Source organism: Sus scrofa, chromosome 1, assembly GCF_054392235.1.
Source record: "Sus scrofa isolate SSC_HxYL_T2T_F1_AM1 chromosome 1, Sscrofa_HxYL_maternal_Yorkshire_Landrace_v2.0, whole genome shotgun sequence".
Classification (NCBI taxonomy): domain Eukaryota; kingdom Metazoa; phylum Chordata; class Mammalia; order Artiodactyla; family Suidae; genus Sus; species Sus scrofa.
In genome coordinates, this window is record NC_139383.1 from 262,025,081 (window position 1) to 262,048,330 (window position 23,250).

General features: G+C 44.2%; 1 protein-coding gene across 26 annotated transcripts in view; it reads left to right on the forward strand.

Moving 5' to 3' along the window:
* PALM2AKAP2 (PALM2 and AKAP2 fusion) overlaps window positions 1–22,689 on the forward strand; it is a 508,785-nt gene extending 486,096 nt beyond the window's left edge. For 9 of the 26 annotated variants that reach the window (XM_085013470.1, XM_085013900.1, XM_085013554.1 and 6 more), the window contains 2 exons: window positions 6,582–6,760; window positions 18,618–22,664. In XM_085013470.1, coding sequence (XP_084869596.1) covers window positions 6,582–6,760; window positions 18,618–18,716 — 278 coding nt within the window. In that variant the 3' untranslated portion in view covers window positions 18,717–22,664. 26 annotated transcript variants of the gene reach the window in all.
* The last annotated feature ends 561 nt before the right edge of the window (window positions 22,690–23,250 follow it).

A 23,250-nucleotide genomic window follows, 5' to 3' on the forward strand; every position in this document is an offset into this window, starting at 1 on the left:
ATGGACGATAACATTGGGTCTATGTGTGTATTAGTTTCCCATCGTGGCTGTAACAAATCACCACAAATAAAGTGACTTAAAACAACATAAAGGCATTACCTTACAGTTCTCAAGGCCAGAAATCTGAAATGTGTCAGCTATGGACTGAATTGTGTCCCTGTGAAAGTCAATATGTTGTTGAAGGCCTAGGCCCCTAGTGTGATGGTATTTGGAGATGAGGCCTTTGGGAGATAATTAGGGTTAGATGGGGTCATGAGGGTGGGGCACTCATGGCAGGATTAGGGCCCTTATAAGAAAAGGCACCAGAGAGCTCTCTCTCTGTGATGTGTGAGCACCGCTGGAAGGTAGCCCTCTGCATGATAGGAAGAAGGCTTTCACCAGAACCTGACCATGCCAGCACCCTGACTGCACACTTCCAGCCTCCAGAACTGTGAGAAAATAACTTCTGTTGTTTAAGCCACCCAATCTGTGATACTTTGTTAGGAAAGTTCAGACAGACTAGGAGTGTCTTTCTGGACTAAAATCAAGATATTGACAGGGCTGTGTTCCTTCTATAGGCTCTTGGGAAAATACGTTTCCTTCCCTTTTCCAGTTCTAGTGGCTGCCTGCAGGCCTTGGCTGGTAGCCCCTTCCTCCATCTTCAAAGCCAAGAGCATAGATAGCATCTTCTAATCTTTCTCTGTCTCTCTGACCCTCTCTGATCCTCTGTCTCTCTTATGAAGACCCTTACGATTACATCAAACCCAACTGGACAGTCTAGGATAGTCTTCCCATCTCAAAGTCCTTAATTAATTAATTAATGTTTGGGTCTTTTTAGGGCCGCACTCACAGCTTATGGAAGTTCCCAGGTTAATGAGGTCAATTTGGAGCTGCAACTGTTGGCCTACACCACAGTCACAGCAACACTGGATCCAAGCTGTGTCCATGACCTATATCACAGCTTATGGCAGTGCCAGATCCTTAGCCCACTGAGCAAGGCCAGACAGAGACGGAGCCCGAGTCCTCATGGATACTATTCAGGTTCGTTACCAATGAGCCACAACTGGAACTTCCTCAAAGCCCTTAGTTTAATCACATCTGCAAAGCCCTTTGCCATGCAAGGTAACATATTCTCAGGGGGATTAGGGCTTGGACATCTCTGTGGAAGCCATTATTCTGCCCACAAGACCATTCATCCTATCCTGATTAAGTTTTTACCATGTATATACTTTTGTTTTCCTTCACACAGCTACTAAGTAGCAAGCTAGGATTTGAACCTAGGCAGTCCAGCTCTGAAGCCTGCACTATTTCTGCTTTTGTAACCTGTTTTTTTCCTTAATGTATTTTGAATATTTTTCCATGGCCGTAACTGTCACTCTAAATTTGAGAGATTGAAACATGATTTATAATGGCTAAATAATACTCCCATCATCTGAATAAGCCATAACTAATGTAACTATTTTCCTGTAGTCAGATACTTTTGGTGGCTTCCACATATGCAACTATAAATAATCATTAGAACAAATGATGCTGGGTTAATAAATTGCCTCATTTGTAAAACAAACAAACAAGCAATGATGAAATTTCTTGCGCTTAAGCTTTGTGCCCATACTGAATTATTAGCTGAACTTGTGCCCACAAGTTAGTGGTTAGTGGTTAACTGGTATACACTAGAGAATGGTATTTCTCAAAATGTTTTCCTTGGGATATTAATAGGGATTCTATGAAATGAGATTCTTTGGTTAAATAAATTTGAGAAAGGCTGCACATCCATTCCTGGACTAGAAATTCACAATTATATTAGCACTAAAACTTTGAAGAAGTCCTCTGGTAAAGAGATCTCTTTTTATCTCTAAAGCTTTCTTCAGTCAAGAGTTTCTCAGACTTACTCAAGCCATGATTTTCTTACTGTTTGCAGCAATGAAGACTACCTTACAAAGCTAAGGTAATAGGACATGATTTTAGAAACACAGCATTGAAATCAGCCCTGCCAAGTGAGACTGCTTATCCCAAGTCACTTTGAAATACTTAAGTCTCAAATTACTCTAGATGGAATAGTTTAAACACAATCATGTGTGTGAAGTGAACTTGAAAATGTTTTCTACCTTCCACTCTGAATTCCAATCTAGCTCTGTTTTGTTGCTTCCTATGCCAGCTGTATATGCTAGCTCACATTGCACCTACTACCTGCTCTTTAAATGTCAGGTACCAGCCCTTGGCCAAGGCCAACACAGGTCTGCCCTGAAGTCTGCATGACCCTTACTGGTGATGTTTCCCAGGAACACTGACTGGGGTCCTTCAAGAGAGCTGTTTTGTAGTGTTCAGCCCAGGTGGGAAAGTAGAGGGCAGGATGTTTATCATTGAAAACAGAGGCCACTTTCAGCTACCATCAGCTATTCCGTCATTTATCAGGTGAATAGACATATATAAGAATACGTTTTGATGGGCAGGTGGGGATGGAACCTGGGGGTACTGGGGAAGTGCTGGGTGAGAGGCATGCCAAATGCCAGAGATAACCAACACTGTTGGGCGAGTCTAATGGGGTGTGTCCTTGGGGCCAAGGAATTTCAAGGGGGCTTCCAAGGCCATAGACAAGGATGAGACAGACTTCCTAGGCCTGTGCCAAAGATTTCTTGTATCACATTCTTGTCTTTATCCTCAAGGCCCACTATAGTGGTATTGTCTGCAGAGTCTACTACTAGGGAAAAATATAAGAATTTTTTTTCACCATCCTAATCAAGAAGAAAACAGTCGATTAGGCTGCAAACTAGGGATTCTTAGGAAAGTGATGGGTGTGGAACAGTCTTTCTGATGGCTTGTGTGATTCCAGTGCATGTTTGGAATCATATTGGAGGCAGGATGGAGATCACAGGGCCCAGCAGAGAAGCCCAGCCAAGCTGACTTCCCCTGATATCAAGCAGACCAGAAATCTGGGGATGGGACACAGTGTCTCCTTTCTTCAGGCACCTGTGACAGCTTCTCCCCAGGCTCTGATGTAGGCTTGGCTATCTGAAACCTCTTGTTCTCTCCCAGAACTCTCAGTCACATCTTTGGAAGTCTCAGCTCCAGACCAGCTAAGCCAGCCTTTGGTTCCTGTTACTCATGTGACCCCTAGTGGCTATACCTGGTAAAACCTACTCTGAGGATGGGTGTCATTTTGCTGGAATGCTAGGAAATAAGCAGGAAATGTCTTTAATGGTTAATGGCTGACGGCTTCCTTATAGTAACTTTTCACTCTCCTTATAATTCTTTTTCAGCACACACCGAATCATATAATTTAGCAGCAAGCAACACAAGTTGGGTTCCAGATTTAACTCATGTAATTGGGACTGATGTTAGCATCTGAGCCTCCACGGTCTAAACTGTTCAGAGGTGTCAGGACATACACCCTGACTACATCATAGGGTTGTTGTAAGGATGAAATGACCTGAAGCCTATCATTGAAATGCCATATAAAAGGGTTGGTTTTTACTTGAAAGCCATTGTATCTGTGGTTCTATAGACCAAAATTGTTTTCTTTCTTATGCTTTGGTGAAGACATTGAAGCTCTTTCCTCAGATTCTGTATTGGGAATTCTGTCCCAGTCCACAAGCATTTAATAAGTGGGTGCTCTGTATAGTTCACAAAGGACTTTAAACAGCCATGGTTCACTCTACAGCCACGAACTCCTGCCTTGTGTCAAATACCACAGATGGTGCTGGGATCCACAGTGACCAGGACAGACAAGGTCCTGCTCTAATGGAATTTATATTCAAATGAGATAAGGGGGTTCAGGGCCGATTGAAATGGTTCCTATCTTCAGATGACTTTACAGCTTAATCTCAAAGGAAAGCTTAACCAGAAACAAATATGATACAATATGTGAAAAAAGGCTTTCACAGAAGTATAAACAAAGTATTATAGGCAGGGGTCCCACTGTGGTATGTATGAAATGGTGAAGTCAGAGGCAATGGATATAGAATATGCTTTCTAGAAGTTTGATGGCAGGTGGAAGATGATCTGAACCCTCAGTTGGAAAGTGATCATTTCCAATTTGGTATTTATTTCTAGTTTTAGGAGAGTTGCAGATTTCTTATGCAGAATTTCCTATGAAATTGCTCATTTTTACTCTATGGACATATCACTCTTTGAGGTTCCAAAAACACAGTAACTAGGCTTCGTGGATGCTTGCCATTCTAATTATTATTACCTTTGTAAATATTAACTTAGTTCTTGTGCCAACTGTATGAGGTAGGTACATCTTATCAACATACCAGTGTTACAAATGAGGAAACTTTAGATAGAGAAACTTTAAAAAGGAGTTCCCATCATGGCTCAGTGGTTAGTGAACCCGACTAGCATCCATGAGGACGCGGGTTCGATCCCTGGCCTCGTTCAGTGGGTTAAGGATCCGGCATTGCTGTGAGCTGCGGTGTAAGTTGCAGACATGGCTTGGATCTGACCTTGCTGTGGCTGTAGCTAGCATAGGCTGGTGGCTACAGCTCTGACTGGACCCCTAGCCTGGGAACCTCCACATGCCATGGTTGTGGCCCTAAAAAGACAAAAAATAAAATAAAGTAAAAACTTAAAAAAAAATAATTACTTGCCCAAGGGTATTTGGCTGCTAAGCAATGGACTCAAACCCAAGACAGTTTGTCTCTAGAGCTTGGTGCTCACCACTGTGCCGTCTTTTCTCAAGGCTTCATTTTAAAAGTCCATCAGAATTTTCAGAGGATGCATGCTAAGTATTCAAGGTAATATTGCCTGAGGTCTGGGATTGCTTTAAATATTTCAGTGTGGAAATGTGGGAGGAAGACAGGCAGGGTAAATGGAACAGGGGTGGTGAAATCTCGATAAATGTTTAATGTAGTTGGTTGATCTAGAGGTGTCATGATAGCTTTCCTTAATTTCCATAATAAAAAATAGAAACCATCTGGGAGAATTTGAAGTCCTTAAAATATTTATAACCTTACTATGAATATCAGAAGACTTTTTATCAGTGATCTGGGTAACTGAGGTCAAAGCAATGAGTTTCACTAAGTCACTAACTTAGTGGTGGCTCTGTAGATGGAATGCCCTCTGTGTTAAAACCACTTCCCACCCCATTGCCAAATGTGCCAGCCACATACTTTTTTTTTCCCTTTAAATCAATAAAAGGTTGATCTTCTTGCCAAATGTATTTGATAGAAGAGCAAAATGTTTGAGGTAGAATGGGCTTCTAAGACAATGTCTCCCCAGATTCTCAGTTTCTAGGTAGGGAATTTGACGCTTGGAGTATGTAAGTTATCAGCCCAAGGTTGAAGTGCATGATTGCCTACAGCCAACCTCATGGCTGGTTCATGGAAGAGTAAAAGTTAAAACGTGGGCTTCTTCAACTCCGGGGGGAGCCTCCCAAATCCCATCCAAGGAGCTATAGTAAAGGCCTATAGCCACTTACACAGAGACATGGAGCCCAGGTTTCCCTTGGGCTTCTGGCTGCATCAGGCAGCTTGGGGAGTAAGATGAAGAAAGATGAGCTAGCTGCCTTCATCTTGGGTCTGGAGGGGGTCAAGTGGGTCTTTAACCTCCCTTGGTGGCTTCCAAACGTTTGTGCTTGAATGGCTCCCATGTATTTTGTGTGCATTTTCTCTATATTCCTTGTTCGCAGACCCTAGCTGTGTCTCCCGCATGGAGCATAGTTGGAAAAAATCATGACTGTTACACCTGAAGGTGCTTTTCAGAGGTGCATCGGGGCCTCTGGCAATAACACTCACTCCTTTGTGGGCCACGAGGCAAGGCCAGGCATTTCCTAGGAGGGACGGGTGCAGGTGAACTTAGTGACCGTGCCTGGCGTCACCACCCCACTGTGACCGTGGACCGGATCCCCTCCTCCTGAGAATTCCTCAGGAAATTCAAAAGCTAAAGCCTCGCCTTTCCCAACTCTGCTGTACCCTTTTCTACAACATTGAAGCTGTTGTTGTTGGCATTTGTTTCCTTCAGATCTGGGATCTCAGACCCTAATGCTCTCAGGACCGTGGCAGGTAAGGTCAAGAATGAATGAACACTGGGACGATCAGGCTGTCTGTCCATTTCCCACTCGTGCTGTCCCCACAAAAAACCCAGGTTGGCTATCTGACCATTGGTGACCTCTGCTAGAGAAGAAAGTGCCCAGGAAGGAAACCAGGAGACTTGGGTACCGTCGCTGGCTCCTGGTGACCCAGCACAGCCTTCCCTTGGCAGAACCTCAGTTTTCCACATCTGTAAGAAAAGGGTCTTTAAGGTTTGAAGGCACCACCACCTCTGACAGTCTCATTCTCTCATCTGTGACAGAATCCATGTCCCCAAAACAACCAGAGCCAGTGTCTGTCTGTCTGTCTGTCTCTCTGTCTGACGTATATTGGCAAAGGTCCTGACAGCCCCCCTTTGGTCTAACTGACTTTAAAACCGGTTTCCTTGAGGTCTGTGTTGGATGGATTTGTGACATTATCCTTACGCGCTCTGATCCCTGGAATAAAATGACTTGCACTTAACCGTTGTTCTGCTACCGCTCCCTATGTCAGAGGTTGCTTTTTTGCCAGTTTTCTTTCCGAAAGCAGTCGTGAGCAGACAAGCTTAGAAAGGGTGTTCTCTTCGTGTTGTTTCAGGGAAAATAGAGAAAGTCAAACCTCCTCCATCCCCCACACCTGAAGGTCCCAGCTTGCAGCCTGACTTAGCCCCCGAAGAAGCTGCCGGAACGCAGCGGCCCAAGAATCTGATGCAGACCCTCATGGAAGACTATGAGACACACAAATCTAAAAGGCGCGAGAGAATGGATGATAGTAGTGTAAGTTTCTCCTCCTTTCCTTTTTCACGTGTCCAAGGGTGAACGTCGGCATGGAGGACGGTACTCCGGTTCAGGCACGGGTGTGTGTGTGTGTCTGTCTGTCTGTCTGTCTGTCTGTCTGGCCAGCATCATGGTTCCAGCATCGCGTGTCAAACCTGTGGTTTAACACAGCTGGAGTTGAGTTGACGGTTTGGCCTTGTTTCTCAAAGACGCCGATCAGGCAAAGAGTGGATCTTTGTGCTGCCAAGGTCTAGTTTGAGCTCACTGGCTTGGTGCGTGCATGAGATGTGGGGTATGTAGAGAGATTCCAGGCAGGGGCCACAGGGGAAGAAAGACCTAAGCTCCCTGAAATCACCTGCAGGCACCAGGGAGCCGACGTCCAGCGTTGCTGACCTGCTCTGTAAAGGTTTTATTGCGCTAGAGAACTATGACCATGCTGCTTCTTCAGCGTCTGCTCTGGGCAATCAGAAATGTTACATACACAGTGCTTGGAAGACTGAAGTAGGTTTTGGGCTGATACCGAGCCCGAGTGTACAGTTGGGCAGGAAAGAGCCTTTTAAAATGACAGTTAAAAACCGCATAGCTACCCTGCTACCCTCAATAGGCTACGTGATCTTTGCACGTGACATTCCTATCGACCATGAAGGAAGTCATCTGCTCTGTGGTTTGTTTCTTAAGAGCCGTTGTTCCCCACAGCCTGCACAGCCAGGAGACGGGGGGTCAGCCTCAGGGGTTTGTGCCAACCTCCCCGGGGCCTGCTGGTCCCCGTCTCTTAGCATTTATTGAGGTATCCACTGCCTTACCTCAGTGAGACAAATAACTTGGGTTGGTTGAGGTTACTTCCCAGCTGAGCCTGGACAGTCCTGGTTTATGCCTGTTGTCCTGGTACAATTATTAATGGTATCTTCTTTCCCCTCTTAAGAGTGCCCCAGTTTGAATGATGAATTATTTGGTCACCTTGAACATGACGGGGCTCACAGTAGGAATTTTGTGCTGATTCACTGGCTTTCATATCCTGGTTGGCCAAGGTAAAGGATTTCTGGAGTTGTCTCCAGACAGGGAACATTGCTTTCAAAAAATTTAGCAGTCAAGAAAGAAAGCAGACACACCCATAGCAGCCTGATAACCTCCTTGGTGTCTCTTAGCCTCTCCCTTGGGTTTATACCTAAACTGCTTGGAACCCTGGTCCAGCTCCTCTATTGGGTTGGAACCTTTCTGGGCTGTTCCCTGTGTTGTACAGCAGGATGGGCCTGGCCCTGGATGACAACTGCAAACCTTTCCATTGCAGGAGCTTCTTCTCCAAGCCCGTAGGACCTTGTGTGCTCATGAAGTCACTGTAGCTGGCCCTTCTTTGCAGCTCTGCTTAAAATAGGGAGTTTACCTTTTTTTCCCCGCTGGTGATTCCACACCATCCATCAGCAGCTTCGGTGGAAGTTAGCCATGATGTGTGAATGGGAAAGAACCAGTGGAGCCACTTTGCATGTGACCCAGCCTAGTGTTTTTGAGGCACACTCTGTGTCTCTCATACACACCTTTGGTGTTCAAGTGCAGGCGTTAGGGGAAAAATACCAAACACAGAAGTGAAGAGTGCACTCTTATTCATTTCATAGGCGGAGGCTGACAAACTCTGACGTTCAGGCAGCCACCTGATGAAAGCCAACTAGGCTGGGCTTCTCCTCTGCATAAAGGAAGCTGCTTGGAGTCAACCCTTTCCACATACAGATTGCCCTTCACTTACACAGTGAAGTGACTGCCTCCTGTCTCTGTTTTTCTCAAGTAAATCAACATTTCGGATAAGAAGGAAACCTACAAACTCATCAAGCTATTAATATCCCCAGACCTCAAATTCAAGGCCAAGTCTTTTGTACTGTCTGTTGACATTACAAGAGAACAAAGTTTGTTGCTGTTGAAAATTCTTTAGAATAGAACAAACTCTACCCAACCTGCTACAGTCCTCTTTTGAGAGGCCCACATCTAGAAAACAACACACCAAAAACCCACCAAAATCATGATCATCAGTGAGATTTGATTTCAGAGCCACCTGTTAGTCTTTTCAATTAGATTTTTGTCCTTTTGATTCAAGGGACCTCTCTGTTGTGTCACCATCAATCACTGGGGAGTATGTTGACACTTACCTGTAGGAATGTACAAGCTTTCATCTCTTTTCCTAGTTGGGGCCATGACCCCTTCTTTAATTGTCTCTTCCTGGCCCAGAAGCTGGTAGTTGTGTTCTCCTGACTCCATCCACCTATACTGTCTTCAGGGCAAGCTGTGGCTTCTTAGATCCTCCACCTTCTATGACCCTCACTTAACTCCTTATGGGTCCAGTATCACCTGGCACATCCACCTGCCAATATCCAATCCACAAAGTCACTTGGCGGTGTTTATGAGCCCCTCCCACATGATCAGGACCCAACCAGGCATTCACCCATAGGAAGTAGCAAGCTCTTTCGGAATTGAGTGGAAAGCCACCTTCTTTGGAGAGGCAAACATTAAAACAAAATAGGGTAGTTGGGAGGTATGCCCGGTGATGCTCAGGGTACAGTGATATTAATGAGCATGAAGGACAGAAGAAAGAGAAAGAGAGAATGCAAACGAAGCTGTGCTTACAGTTTCTATGAGTAACTTTTGCTAACCGATCTGAGAAAAAAACTCATCCTCATCATCAAAATGGGTATAGCATCCTTCCATCCTGGTCTCTGGAGTCCAGCCCCCAGTTAGGAGCTTTACATTTTCCTATTTCATTAAAAAAAATTACATGCAGGACAGGAGGGAGGCCCCTGGCTCAGGGAACCTTTGCCAGGGGTGGGGTGGGAGCAGCTGTGCAGGATTGAATGGTCTTTTCTGTGTTCTTGAGCTGGCATCTCTCCTGCTGTAAGCAAAGTGAGGTCTCAGAGAAAGACAGAAAATGGGACATTAAATCATACATCTTTATGAACAGCTGCCCAGGAGTCACTGTATCAATGAGGTTAAGTCATCTGTGGATGTTTTGCTTCATTTTGTAGTTGGCAACAAAGCCAATGACAAGGAACCAGAAAAAGTCCCTTTTCTGAGAAAGTTACCCACAAACGGCCATCCTTGTTCCCAGCTCAGACTGTGAGCAAGATGTCCCTTCAATAGCGACAGTCTTCATCTGCCTGGGCTGGTGTCTTGTTCTGTGTGGCACAGTCATGGATGGGTGTCTCTGTGCTTGAGGTTCAGCCAGGCTCCACTTATTAATGGAGCTAATTTAGGGTAGGAGGATTGTTAACCCTACCCCATCCCCTTACCCTGGGCTGTTTACCAACCTGTACAGGGCCTGTGTGAGAATTAGCAAAACCTCTTTCCAAAACCCTGTGAGGTTGTGGTCCTGAACCAGCTACAAGGTTGGTGAGGGGGATGGGGTGGGGGAGGGCACCGAACTTTGATCCCCCCAGCCTGAGACTTTTGTGCAGTGCACAAACTGCCCACCCAGAGGCAACCGTCCTGCTCTTTGTGTGGCTTTCTCTTATCCAGAAATGTTATCTTATGTGGAAATGTCCCCTTATCTGGGCCTGATGCCATCTCTGGTCAGTCATGCCATGCCCCACGGACTGACTAATTATAGTTTCCCATAGGGTTTCTTGGTGCCTTGGTATTTACACAATACCTTTTCTGGCTTTTTTTCCCCCCACCTGACCTGAGCCTCAGAAGACAATGGGTTCTTGAGTCAGTGATGCTCTTGAACTTGTTGGTGAATTTGCTTTCCCTTTCTTAATTGAAGGGATGCAGGGCTGAGTCCAAAGTGTAGCCTCCTTGGCATTCAGCCCATCTTCCCTCCTAGCAGAGAATCTACTCTTGGTAGGTTTTTTCCATGTTCTTTCTTTCTCTCTTTTGCCCCCAAAATAACTATAGAGAGGGCTTTCAGCCTTCCTTGCCTGTCTTGGAATAAGAGAAAGCTTCTTTGAGTCTCCTGGTTAAGTCAAAGCTGGAGGCTAGCAGTCACTGCTTTTCCTAGAATTCCTGGCACACATTTCCTTTCAGACCAGGACACCATCCGGGAATTGTGGCCAGACTCTCACTGGGTGTGTGGAGGAAGCCTGCCTGCCTCCAGTGCCCCCACACTGCAGGGAAGCTCAGCCACCATCAGCAACGCTTTGTGCCTCCCGGCCTTTCTTGGGTTCTCACTTACATCCCGGGGAGGTGCAAAGGAGAGAAGTGCTCCAAATTTACCAGCTTCCAGTCAGCCTGATCATTATAGAACTACAATTTTTAAGTGCAACATTTCAGAAACAGTCTGTAGTTTCACAGACATATGATCCCACCCCCCCATCCAGGCTATGGTCACTATGCCAAAAACCAATCAGTGTCTCTACTGTCCTGTGCAGTGTAAATGCAAGGTCATGACCACAATTCTGGAAGGGGCTGTCCAAAGCTGGTCTTTCTAACTCATTACCCACAGCCAGGACATTATTTTCCTGAGCTTCTCTCACATGACTTTTAGTTTCCTGTAGGAACTTAAGGATCATTTTAGTTCCTACATAACCACCCCCTCTCAGAAACCTATCCAGGACCCACAAGGTAGTGATGGGGAGGCTGCTTGGTCTCCCTAGGCAGTACCACCCTTAGATCAGCTTCAGAGAATCTGCCTCCACAAACCTTGCATTCAGACCAATCCCTGTCTGTGGTTAGGATCCTCTTTTATGCAACAACAGACTCCAAGACTATCAGAGAAACCCACAGAAAGAAGAAAGGCTGTTAAAACAAAAATAAAAACAAAATAAAAAAACCCAGAATGTGCCTATGGAACATTCTCCAGAATTGACCATATACTAGGACACAAAACAAACCTTAACAAATTTAAGAGTATAGAAATTATCTCAAGCATCTTTTCTGACCACAATGACATGAAACTAGAAACCAACCACAGAAAAAAGACAAATGAGAAAAAAAAAGAAGAGGAAAAGTTGTTTGGCTACAGATGGCTAGAGATTCTTGTGAATCCAAAATGGCTGTTAAGGATCTTGTTGATGGACAGCTGGTTGTATACAGCCTGAAGGAGAAGAGTCTTGTTAATTCAAAGCACAGAACATGGAAGCAACAAATCTTGAATTAACAAAGTATGGCTTATCTGATATTTGTATTAAGGAATAATAGAGTTTCTACTTGCTGCAAAAGATACAGACTTTTAAATAAACTAATATCAGATGAAGCAAGTCTTGGCGTGGGTATGTCCTGGTCTCCTGATGTCACTTCCCCTCCTGTCTGCCACCCCTGGTGTGGTGCTGGTTCCCAGCTGGGGGGTGTTCTGTAAGTGTGTCTCTGCCATGTACTAACCCTGGTTTTTCCCTCTCTGCCAGTACACCTCTAAGTTACTGTCTTGCAAGGTGACTTCCGAGGTACTTTTCCACTTGTTTGTCTTGGTCTTCCTGCATGCCTGAGCCAGGTGCATGCTATTGTGGTTTGCCATTTCCTGACGGGTTTTTCTCCCTGACTTTTCTGAATGGGGTGATTGTCTTGAAATGTTGGAGGCCATACATCAGTGATACACGTGGCTGTGCTTTGCTGTGCTCTGTGCTGGGTTGGAGAAGACCTTGTCCTGCTCGTGGATCTGGAAGATGTTTGGACTAGAGGGCACAACCAATGGGCTGTTTGGCTTTTTGTTTGTTCAGACACTGACAGCAAATCTTTTCTGGTCTGATTAGAAAACAATACAGTTTAAAAGGGCTGAGCTGATCAGTCCTTTCTTTACCTTAATATAAATATAGAGAGCTCTATGCCATCACTTTAGGATAAGTTTTTTAACTGTGAACCAACCAGTCTGCCATCTTTTTGTTTTGTTTTGTTTTGTTTTTGTCTTTTTGCCTTTTCTAGGGCCGCTCCCACGGCATATGGAGGTTCCCAGGCTAGGGGTCTAATCAGAGCTGTAGCCGCCGGCCTACACCAGAGCCACAGCAACGCGGGATCTGAGCCGTGTCTGCAACCTACACCACAGCTCATGGCAATGCCTGATTCTTAACCCACTGAGCAAGGCCAGGGATCAAGCCTGCAACCTCACGGTTCCTGGTTGGATTCGTTAACCACTGCGCCACGAGGGGAACTCCTCCTCCCTGCCATCTTTAAACTTGTATTTTTGTTTTGGAAGCTTTGTTAAGCATTGCATTTCCCCCAAAGCCTCCTCCTTTCCCCTACAACTTCCTTTCACACAGATTTCACAAACCTATGCTACGAAAAAGCACAATATTCTTATTTTTCCCATTCTTTCCACCTGTATATTTACTCATTTATATATATTCTATGAGAAAGCATAAAGGTTTTTATGTTTTTATTTCCTTAGCTTTGTATTATTTTTATTTTAAAAGCGTTACTGCAAATATACCGAATTGTAGACAATCATTTATTTGTTCATCTGTTTAACAATCTATGGAGGATCTACTACACATCAGGCATTTTTCTGGGTCCAGAGAATACAGCAGTCAACAGAACAATGTCTCTGATGTCATGAAGCTGGCATTCCAATGTGCCAATAATATAACAGTAAAATAGTAAAGCCTATCTAGCTGGCTCTGTTCATTTTTTTCCCCCTTTTTTGGCTGCCCCACAGCATATGGAGTTCCTGGGCCAAAGATCAGATCCAAGCTGCAATTGTGACCTATGCTGCAGCTAAGGCAATGCCAGATCCTTTAATCCATTTTGCTGGGCCAGGGATGGAACCTGGGTCCTATCACTCTGGAGACCCTGCCAGTTCCATTGTGCCACAGAAGGAACTCCTCTTTGTTCATTCTCATCATTTTATAATATTTGCTTAATATTTTAAAAAGAAGTTTAAAACTGCAAATACCACTCAAGCCCTCTTGTTACTTCTCCCAGCTCCCATTTCTTTCTCTCTCTCTTGAGAAGTAACTCTTCTGGAGTTTGGTGTTGATTGTTTCCATGCATGTTTTTATCCTTATACTACATGTGTCTATATGCATAAATGATATCTTATGGTTTTGCATGTTTTAGAACTTTCTATAAATAGATCATATTGTAGTATCCTGTATTCTTTATTCTGTCTGCATTGTTTTTGGATATGTCCATGTTGATACTTACGGCTCTAGCTCACTCATTATAACTGCTGTATAGTATTCCATTGAATGAATATATATATATATATTTATTCATCCTTCTAGTGATGGAAATGTAGGTTGTATCTCTTCTTTGCCATTACAAACAATGATTCAGTGAATGTTATTGTACATAGCTCTTTGTGTGCCCCATGGAAGAAAGTCTCTGAATATATTCAGGAGTAAAAATATTGGTTCCAGGGCTTATACAACCTCACCTTCGTTACCTATTGCGAACTATTCTTCACATTGGCTGTGCTAACTTATAGCACAATGTATGTTTTACCTCTCCATCTTTAGCAATATAATTATATTTAACTGTAGGTGTGAACTGAAGATTTTCAGTGGTTTTCTTTCACAAAGTGTAAACTGAATATTGAAAGTATCATTCTATGGACTTTCCTCAGTGTCTTGTTGTTCTCATTTAAGGAAAGGAAGTTTAAGAATTAGGCCCTAGGAGTTCCCATCATGGCTCAGTGGTGATGAACTGGGCTAGTATCCATGAGGACGCGAGTTCGATCCCTGGCCTCGCTCAGTGGATTAAGGATCTGGCATTGCCAGGAGCTATGGTGTAGGTTGAAGATGCAGCTTAGATCCCACATTGCTGTGGCTGTGGCGTAGGCTGGCAGCTGCAGCTCTGATTTGACCCCTGGCCTGGGAATTTCCATGTGCTGTGGCTGCAGCTCTAAAGAAGACAAAAAAAGAAAAAGAATTAGGCCCTAAGCCCACATCCCCTTTGAATTAATGGAAGATTGATGAAAATCTGGTCAAATACATCCAAGGAAGGCAAGAACGGGCCCTGTCTGTCTTCAGTTGCAGAGATGGGGATAAAATATGGATATAAATATTATTTAGCATATCTGGCATTTGTTTCACATCCGCCAAATAAAATCATCTAGGTTGATTGCTACTCCAAGTTAAGCGATTCACTGGAAATCCCTAAGCATTGGAGAGAAAAGTTAATATTGGGAGGTTGTTCAAAGACAATTGATCTTTTTCCTCCACCAGACCTAAACCTGATTTGTGACACGGATTAAGTTGGGTCTTTCTTTTATGTTGTGTGTCCTATGTTTTTCTCTCTCCATCCTTGTGGAGAGTTTTATTACCTTTTCAGATGCTTCTTCCTGCAGACTCCTTCCAGCCACTGAGCAGTGGTGGAGCGAGCTGGCCCAGAGCATCGACTCTGCACCCAGAGTTCTGGGTTCAAATGTTAGCTTTTCCTCCTACTGACATTAGTCACCTTACTGAAACCTCCCTGTGCTTCAGTTCCTTCATATGCGAAATGCAAACGAGTAATTGCTTGAATCCCATAGAACAGTCAAGGGGAGAAAAACAGTAGCTGGTTCATGATGCCTGTGATGTAGGTGTTTCCTATTATCAGAGCCTTGGAGGCAAGGGCCTTTTTGCCCAGAAAGGGAAGGAAACAAAGTTAATATGTAGAAATGAAACTAACAAAGAGTTCTGGATTTGCTAGCGCTTTATTCACACACACGCATACATGTACTCGCATGCGCACGCGCGCGCGCGCGCACACACACACACACACACACCCTCTGAATCAATTGTGGAAGGCATGCTGATCCACATACCGTCCCCAAGGGCTTGGCTTCTGAATCTTCACAAGACCAGTTGCAAGCTGGCTTCACCCCTGAGCAGGTCCTAGGTCATAAGCCCTGTGGACCTGAAGACAATTTTATAGCAAAGTCACTGACCCCTTATGGTCTTGACTGTGCCTTTACTAGAGGCTTTCGATGTCATCAGAAATTCAGGATCACGTTAAGTGGCGTATAAATCAGGGGAAGGAAAGGAGAACAGAAGACTTATTATTGGAATATATGAATTATTTGAGCTGCCACAAGTAGGTACTGGAATCCAAGCGGTGCTGAAGGTTTCCATAATTATAAATAGCATTTCTCTGTCCATTATACTTTTGTGACTAAGCTCCAGGAGGAAAGAGACTATTCTTTTTTTTTTTTTTCTTTTCTTTTTCTTTTTTTTTTTTTTTTTTTTTAGTGGCTGCACCCATGGCATATGGATGTTCCCAGGTCAGGGACTGAATCCTGCACTGCAGCTATAGCAATGCCAGATCCTTTAACCCATGGCGCTGGGCCAGGAATCAAACCTGCAGCTCTGCAGCCACCTAAGCCGCTGCAGTCGGATTCTTAACCCACTGCACCACAGCGGGAACTGTGGAAAGGAACTATTCTATCCTTAACATGAAGCTCTGTTCCCGACACTTAGCAGGAACCCGATCAATATCTGTAAGATGGATGAATAGATGGATTGAAACAGGTTCCTGGAGAACAGAGTAAATTAAATTTATTCAGGATGATCGAGAATTAAAATAGGGCCTAAATAACAAGACAAAGGACATCCAAAGTGAATGGGGACTATTTTTTTCAGAACCTTAGATATATTTTTAGCTCTTAGATAATAAACCTTTCAGTTTGTATCTCTCGTCCACTAGGCAAACATGGGACCATTTTACACAATGCAGAGCTCCTTGTAAAGAGCCTTCTGTTTGAGGACCACTTGATCATTTATAAAGCCCCATCACATGATGAGAGGAGTATGTGGTCATTGCCCGAGAACTATACTAAATGCTGTGCCCTGGGAACTATGCTAAATGCTTCGTATACACTGCATCACTTATTCCTCAGGCCAGCTCGGTTCTGTAGGTTTTGTTATTCCTGTTTTACATATAAGAAAACTGAGGCGCAGGGTAACCAACTTTCTCAAGGTCATGTAGTTACTCGGATTTCGACTTAGACCCATCTGGACTTCAGAGTCTGCACTGCCTGCCTGAGAAAGCCTGCGAAAATAAGGCAGGTGCTGGACCATTTCACAGATAAATAAAGTTGAGACGCAAGATGCCATGAGCAACAGCAACATGTCCCAGGCACAGAGCTGGAAATAACGCTCAGGACTTGCAATTCCCATCCTGCTTTGCCTCCTGGTACCATATTACCAGGCATTGACCAGAAGACTTCTCTACCGGACTTGGAAGAGTGCTTTTCCTTCCACTGATTTCTTAGGTATTGACTGATCATGGTATGCTCACACACAGGACACTTTAGGACATGGCTTAGGTGTTTCCTGACGAGCGTTCCTTCAGGAGACATGACTGAATTGTGACCTACATGTCCTGTCCAGCCATGGACAGGGGGAGGCTTCTCAGAGGAAAAACACTGAAGCTCTGGGAAGTCCATTCATTTGTCAAGGGTGCAGAGAAGCAAGTTGAGGTGCCCCCCTCCTCCCTCCTAGACCTTTAATCTGCCCAGCATTTGTTTATGTCTGGGCTCCCATCACTACCTGGAAAACCCACATTGCCTTCCTTCTCTGGAGTTGCTAGCATCTCTGTCCCTTGCCGAAATGCTTGTTCTTAGAATAAGCAAAACCTTCATTCATTGCCTGTTGGTTGGATAACCAACCAGTGTTGGCTCTTCTAGACGTTACTTAAAAATCAGAAACTGCACATCCTAAGCTAATGCCACAATAATAACTGGTTGGCATGCATGGGTTTGCTTTTGGTGCATGATGAAATTGAGCCATTTCTGCTGTGTTGGCAACCTAAATGTCATTTATCTGGATGTTATCTGGATCAAACTCAAAGTGGAGCAGACTGGCTGAGGAGTCTTCTCTGGTGTCCACAGACTCTTCTAAGGAGCAGGAGGGGAGAGTGGCCTCACCCTGATGTTGGGAAGCCTATTTGTCCCTGATGTGTCACCCTTCATTTCCTTTATTAGCACCTGTGGCCCCAAAGTTACATCAAAATATTCAGATGGCTTCTTATTGGCCTGAGAAGCTATTTTTCTTTTTACTTAATCCTTCTTTCAAGTTTAATTATAGCAAAATAGATTTTTTTTTTTTTTTTTTGGTCTTTTTGCCATTTCTTGGGCCGTTCCCGCGGCATATGGAGATTCTCAGGCTAGGGGTCTAATCGGAGCCGTTGCCACCAGCCTACGCCAGAGCCACAGCAACACAGGATCTGAGCCACGTCTGCAACCTACACCACAGCTCACGGCAACGCCAGATCGTTAACTCACTGAGCAAGGGCAGGGACTGAACCCGCAACCTCGTGGTTCCTAGTCGGATTCGTTAACCACTGCGCCACGACAGGAACTCCCGCAAAATAGATTTTTATGATACAAATGTGCTCACAGTTTATGTGGGTCCACAAAGCTTGTGAAATGAATCCACACTGGTTCAATTGTTTGGAATTATTTTCCGATCTGCTTGTTTATGAAGAAACTAAGACCATCCATAGCTGTACTGTCCGATATGGTAGCCATTAGTTCCAAGAGGCTATTGAAATGAAAATTAATTGAAAGCAAAGATTTCGTTTCTCAGCCACTCTGGCCATATTCCAAGTGCTCAATAGCCCCATGTGGCTAGTGGCTGCCCTATTGGATAGGGCAGATACAGAACGTTTCCAACCAGCTGTACCCACCTATAGCATGTAAAGATGCATTTTGTTATCTAGAAACTTGATGCAGAGTCAAGTCTAGTTCAAAGAAATGTGCAGAACATTTCAAGAAAATTGGATTTCTCTGTAATGAAAATGATGGGTCACAGAGCAGGGGAACTTTGGCTACGAGATGAATGCAAACCCAGAACCTCCCACCCCCCAACCCTTTACTTCCATGAGTCTCCTGTCTCTCAGTCTTACCAGATGCTTTGCCCTCTCATTAGATGCTGATGGACAGAGAAAGGAGGAAAGCAATAGAGAAGTTGGATTGGGTGCATAATTAACATCCATGAACTCTGCATAATTTCTTTCCCTCTCTCTTCAGGTCCTTGAGGCCACACGTGTTAATCGAAGAAAGAGCGCCTTGGCCTTGCGCTGGGAGGCGGGGATCTATGCCAACCAAGAAGAAGAGGACAATGAATAATCAACTTCTTTCCACCCCAGGAAGCTTCTTTGGTGCTTGGGTTCCCAAGAAACCAAGAAATCAACACATCGAAGCATTTTAATACAATATTTATTAAAGTGCAAACAAACTCAGCAATCCTTGTGTAGACCAGACGCTGCAGTGTACAATGATGAACAATAAAGTGAAAGAAAAAAGTCCACCCATCAATTCGAACTCCCAGGAGTCAAAAGAGAAAGGATTTTTTTTGGGGGGGGAGGGGGCCTCAAAGGATCGCCTGGGTTTAAACTGATCCACAGTTGATCCAAAAGGACAAAGAAGCTACAAGCAAATCGACGTGGTTGCTATGGGCAGAACCAAGACCAGCCTCGCTGGGTGATGAGGACAACCATGGTAACAGAGCCATTTGGAGAGCCACCGAGCTGGTGCCATCCACCCGGCAGAGACTTCCCCACGCCTACACCTGTTTCCCACCCATCACAGCGTCAGAGGTGTTGGGCTAATTCCATTTACTCCAGCAGCCATAAAATGAATCATGTTTCTCTCTTGATTTTTGCCCAGAAGAGGCAGTTATGATTCCATGTTTCTTCTTTAAGTGTTTTTAATTGGGCTCAATTAAGGATCACAATCCATATTTTGAAGACAATATTTCTTCACGTTGCAGACACAATCTGTTCTACATTAGGAGGTTGAGAAAGGCGGAGAAAGCCAAACCAAATGGATTCTTTTAGCTTTAGGATCTTGTCTGCTTATGATATTGACAGAGCTGCAATTTATGAGAATACATTTTCACAATTCTGTTTCTTCCTATGAAAACTATATTTAGCGGGCAACAACTATTTTTGTGATGGGATGGGGGAATATATCCATGTATAAAACCTGTAACATTGGACAGCTTGGTTCAAGAGGGGAGGGGTATTTTTAGAGCGGCGGTAATTGGAAAAAAAAAAAAAGGCGAACTCTGCCTTTGAGAGGTAGATGACAAGACATAAAAAGGTGTTTATAACTATATTTTATATATAAAGTGGACCTTCAAGGGAGTAGGAAGAATCATAGACTATTTTGGATCAATCAGAAAGGAAACAGTAAAGAAAGCTCATGAAAGGTAGAGAAGAAGGGAAGGAGGGAGAGTGGGAGTAAAAGGAAGGAAGAGATATTATTTTTGATGAGCAACCAGTGTTTTTCAGGATGATACAGAGGAAAATATAGAATAGAAATTTAAGTGCAGGCTTAGGATGAGCTACAAATTCTAAAGACGGTGTATGTCTGTGTGCGCGTCTGTGTATTTGTGAGTATACACATGCCTTTGTGGGTTTGCATAAAGCATGTGTGTGCTCACAAGTAAGGATGTATGTGTGTGTGTGTGTGTGTATGTGTGTGTGTGTGTGTGTGTGAGAGAGAGAGAGGATTAAAATTCCAGAATGATCATGGGACAAGGATGTTCACTTATTTCCTCTGAAGCTCTTTGCCAGCATCAGGAATGAGTGAGAATTTCTTTTTTATGAAAAGGCTATAGAGGTTTCAAGCAGATGCAGTATTTGTAATATTAAGTTGACTTAACTCATGTGAACTCGCATGAGTCACAATGGCAAAGTTTTGGGCAGTTTTGTAGTTTGGCATTTAGAAAAGTACCATATTTATTCTCATGCTTCGTATTCCTGCTTAGTATACGCTAGAAGATGCCAGTTTTACTCTTTCTGTCATTTAAAGCAATATGATAAGGGTATTCAATCCTTGCATACCCTCAATTTCTGGATGAGAAAATTTTCAGTTCTGGAGAAGAGGAAAAAAAAAACAAAATTGACCAGCCTTCTTCTTTTTTCCCCGTTTGTTTTAAAACTATAGGTTTTGAAAAAGCAATAAGTCAGACGTTACTAAAATCCTTTTTTGTTTTTATATTATTTTGTAAGTGCTAATACGTTATCCTGACAAGTAGCAGTTCCACCTTGTACAGAGATATCATGCGCATTATTTTTGCTCCTTTCATTAGACGAGGGTCGACTTTACAGGGAAGTTTATTCCTCAAGAAGTGGTGGACATAAAGAAGAAATGGAACTGTCTGAGAGCTTCCAAGGATCCTTTAAAACTGCCAAGGGAGCCTACAGTTTGAAGTCAAATTCTACAAATGGGTAGTTGGTGCTGTCTTTCAATGGTTCATTCTCCCGAACATTCTGAATGAATAAATCAACACAACATGCTATTGAGACTGGGGATACGAAACAATACGATCCCCACTGTTGGGAATTCATTTGCAGGTGGGGGAGGCTGGCGTGGGAACACACCTTCCCAGGAAAGTGAGATCAGTGTTAGATGAGGAGTCCTGACAGGTGAAACAGAGGGCACCCAGGAAGTATGCTTTGCCTGAAGGTTCTTCAGCGTTCCCAAGGCAGGCATAGGAATGGGACCAGATGGGGCAGCAGCTCCACGGGGCCCAGGGGCAGCTAGGATACCTTGGAGAACAGAATGGTTCTAGGGGTTGCATAAGAAAATGAGACACGGCTCAAGATTTCTGGATCACCCCTGGGTCTGGTAGTGACCATGGACTTGGTAACAGAGGAACGACCCATCTTTTGCAAGAGGACACCGTCTTCAGGACGTCCCTGGAGTTTTTGGTCTGTTTTGAAGGAAACCGTGTATGCACCTTATACCTACGTTTGAGAAGAGAACGGGCAGCTGAAAAGAAAGCTTAGGAGGCCATGCAATTCCTGGACTCGCTTTAGAGGCGGACCAAGTGGTGTCTGACTGCAGTTGATTGACCCAGCCACGCATATGACACAGAGTTGCAGAGCGGGGCTCCTTTGGTCCACACTCCAAATAGGGGCCCAATGCAGCGTTTCTGTGACCCTCCCACAGTCCCAAAGCCGTTTAACTGTGGCCCCTACATCTCCATCATTTGCTTGTTCCCTTCTGATGACCGTCATCAATGTCCTTGCTCCACTCACTCATAATCCCGTTAAAATGTAAATTAATCCCCTTGGAAGAAGGGCCAGGTTTTCTCTGTGCTCTTGAGATTTTGTGTTTTTCTTTTCTTTTTTTTTTAGTCATTGGAGGAACATTGGGCCACGGCTGTGTACATAGCACTGTGCTAGGCTCTTGGACCCCAAATGAACCCCTTTAACGTTGTGAAGAGGCAGCAGATCCTGGAGGAAAGTCATCTCTACCTACTCCATTGAGAAGAAGAGGCTGGTCCCCAACTTGGCCTCCGATGCTCGTCCCTGCCCCCAAATAGCACGCAAGCTTGTTAATCTCAACTAGAACAAATGTTTAGATTCTGTAGATGTTAAAAAGCTTTCCTGAAAGTATTCGATTCTGCAGTGTTTATAGATGCACACTTTCCTCCGGAATTAACTGCTGACATTCCTTGGCTTTCTCATCCAGAAATTATGGAAACAGGGTCTGTCAGTGGCAGGAGGCTGGGCTGTGTCCTACATGGATGACACAGTGCTATTTCCTCGCCTCTTTACACCCATGCATGCTGCCCACCCGAAAAATGACATATAAACAGTATATAGATCAATGTCCACACATGTACACAACACACACACGCACACACAAGGCGTAACAAACACTAAAACAGTGTTGACTCTTGTCTCTGAAGACAAATCAAACATTTTTTTCCAACTAAAGAATGGATGTAATTAAACTATGTATTGAAAAAAAAAAATAGCCTAAGTGTTTAGAGATGGTGACTATATCCAGTTTTAGTGACAGAACCAATTTCCTGAATTTTAAGCCTTCAGTGAGTGAGCTGCCAATTTTGATTTTGTGTTGCTCTTTACCCAAAGGACTTTTTAAATTTTTTTCCTTTTTGGAGGAGGGGGGCAAAAAGCAGCAATACTGTGTTTGAGAATTCTACTCTGTATCTGGCTCTCCTGTGTACGTTAACCACTTAAATGTTATTATCCTGCTTCGGTTTTATAGTGATTGTGAGGCATTCGATGCAAGTATACAATTATTTTCTCATTAAAACCTGGTGTGTGTTGTGTTTTTGTAACTGATGGCTGCTTGTTTTGACTGTCGGGGAGGATGGAAGACTGAGCAGCCCGAGGGTGACAACATCTGTTTCTTGCACCTTTGGAACCAAGAGAGCAGTACTAGCTGGCAGGGCACCCCTGGGACAGGATGTTCTCAATGTCCCTTTTGCCATGTTATGTCCAATCGCCCTGGCCAGACCCTGGAAATGCCGACGGGACCCACAGAAAGGAGACAGGTGCTTCTCGATGAGGTAGGTAGACTCCAAGGTCCAAGAGGTGGTTGGGGCAAGCAGTCAGACCAACAGTAGAACCCAAGATTTGCCTGTGGCTCTTAAGCCCTAATTTTTATTATTTGTTCTATTCCCAGCACCTGTATGTGGCTCTCTGCAGAAGAGAGAACTTCAGACTTTCCAGAGAATATGAGATCACAGGTGAATTGGGAAGCTTCCTCCCCGGTTTCCTCCTGCCTTCCCTCCACTTCCTCACCTCCCCCAACCCCCAGTCTCCAGCCACTCCAGTCCATTCCACGTCTTAACCCCTGGACCTAATTGTGCCCAGACCTTCTGTTTCCTGCTCTTCCT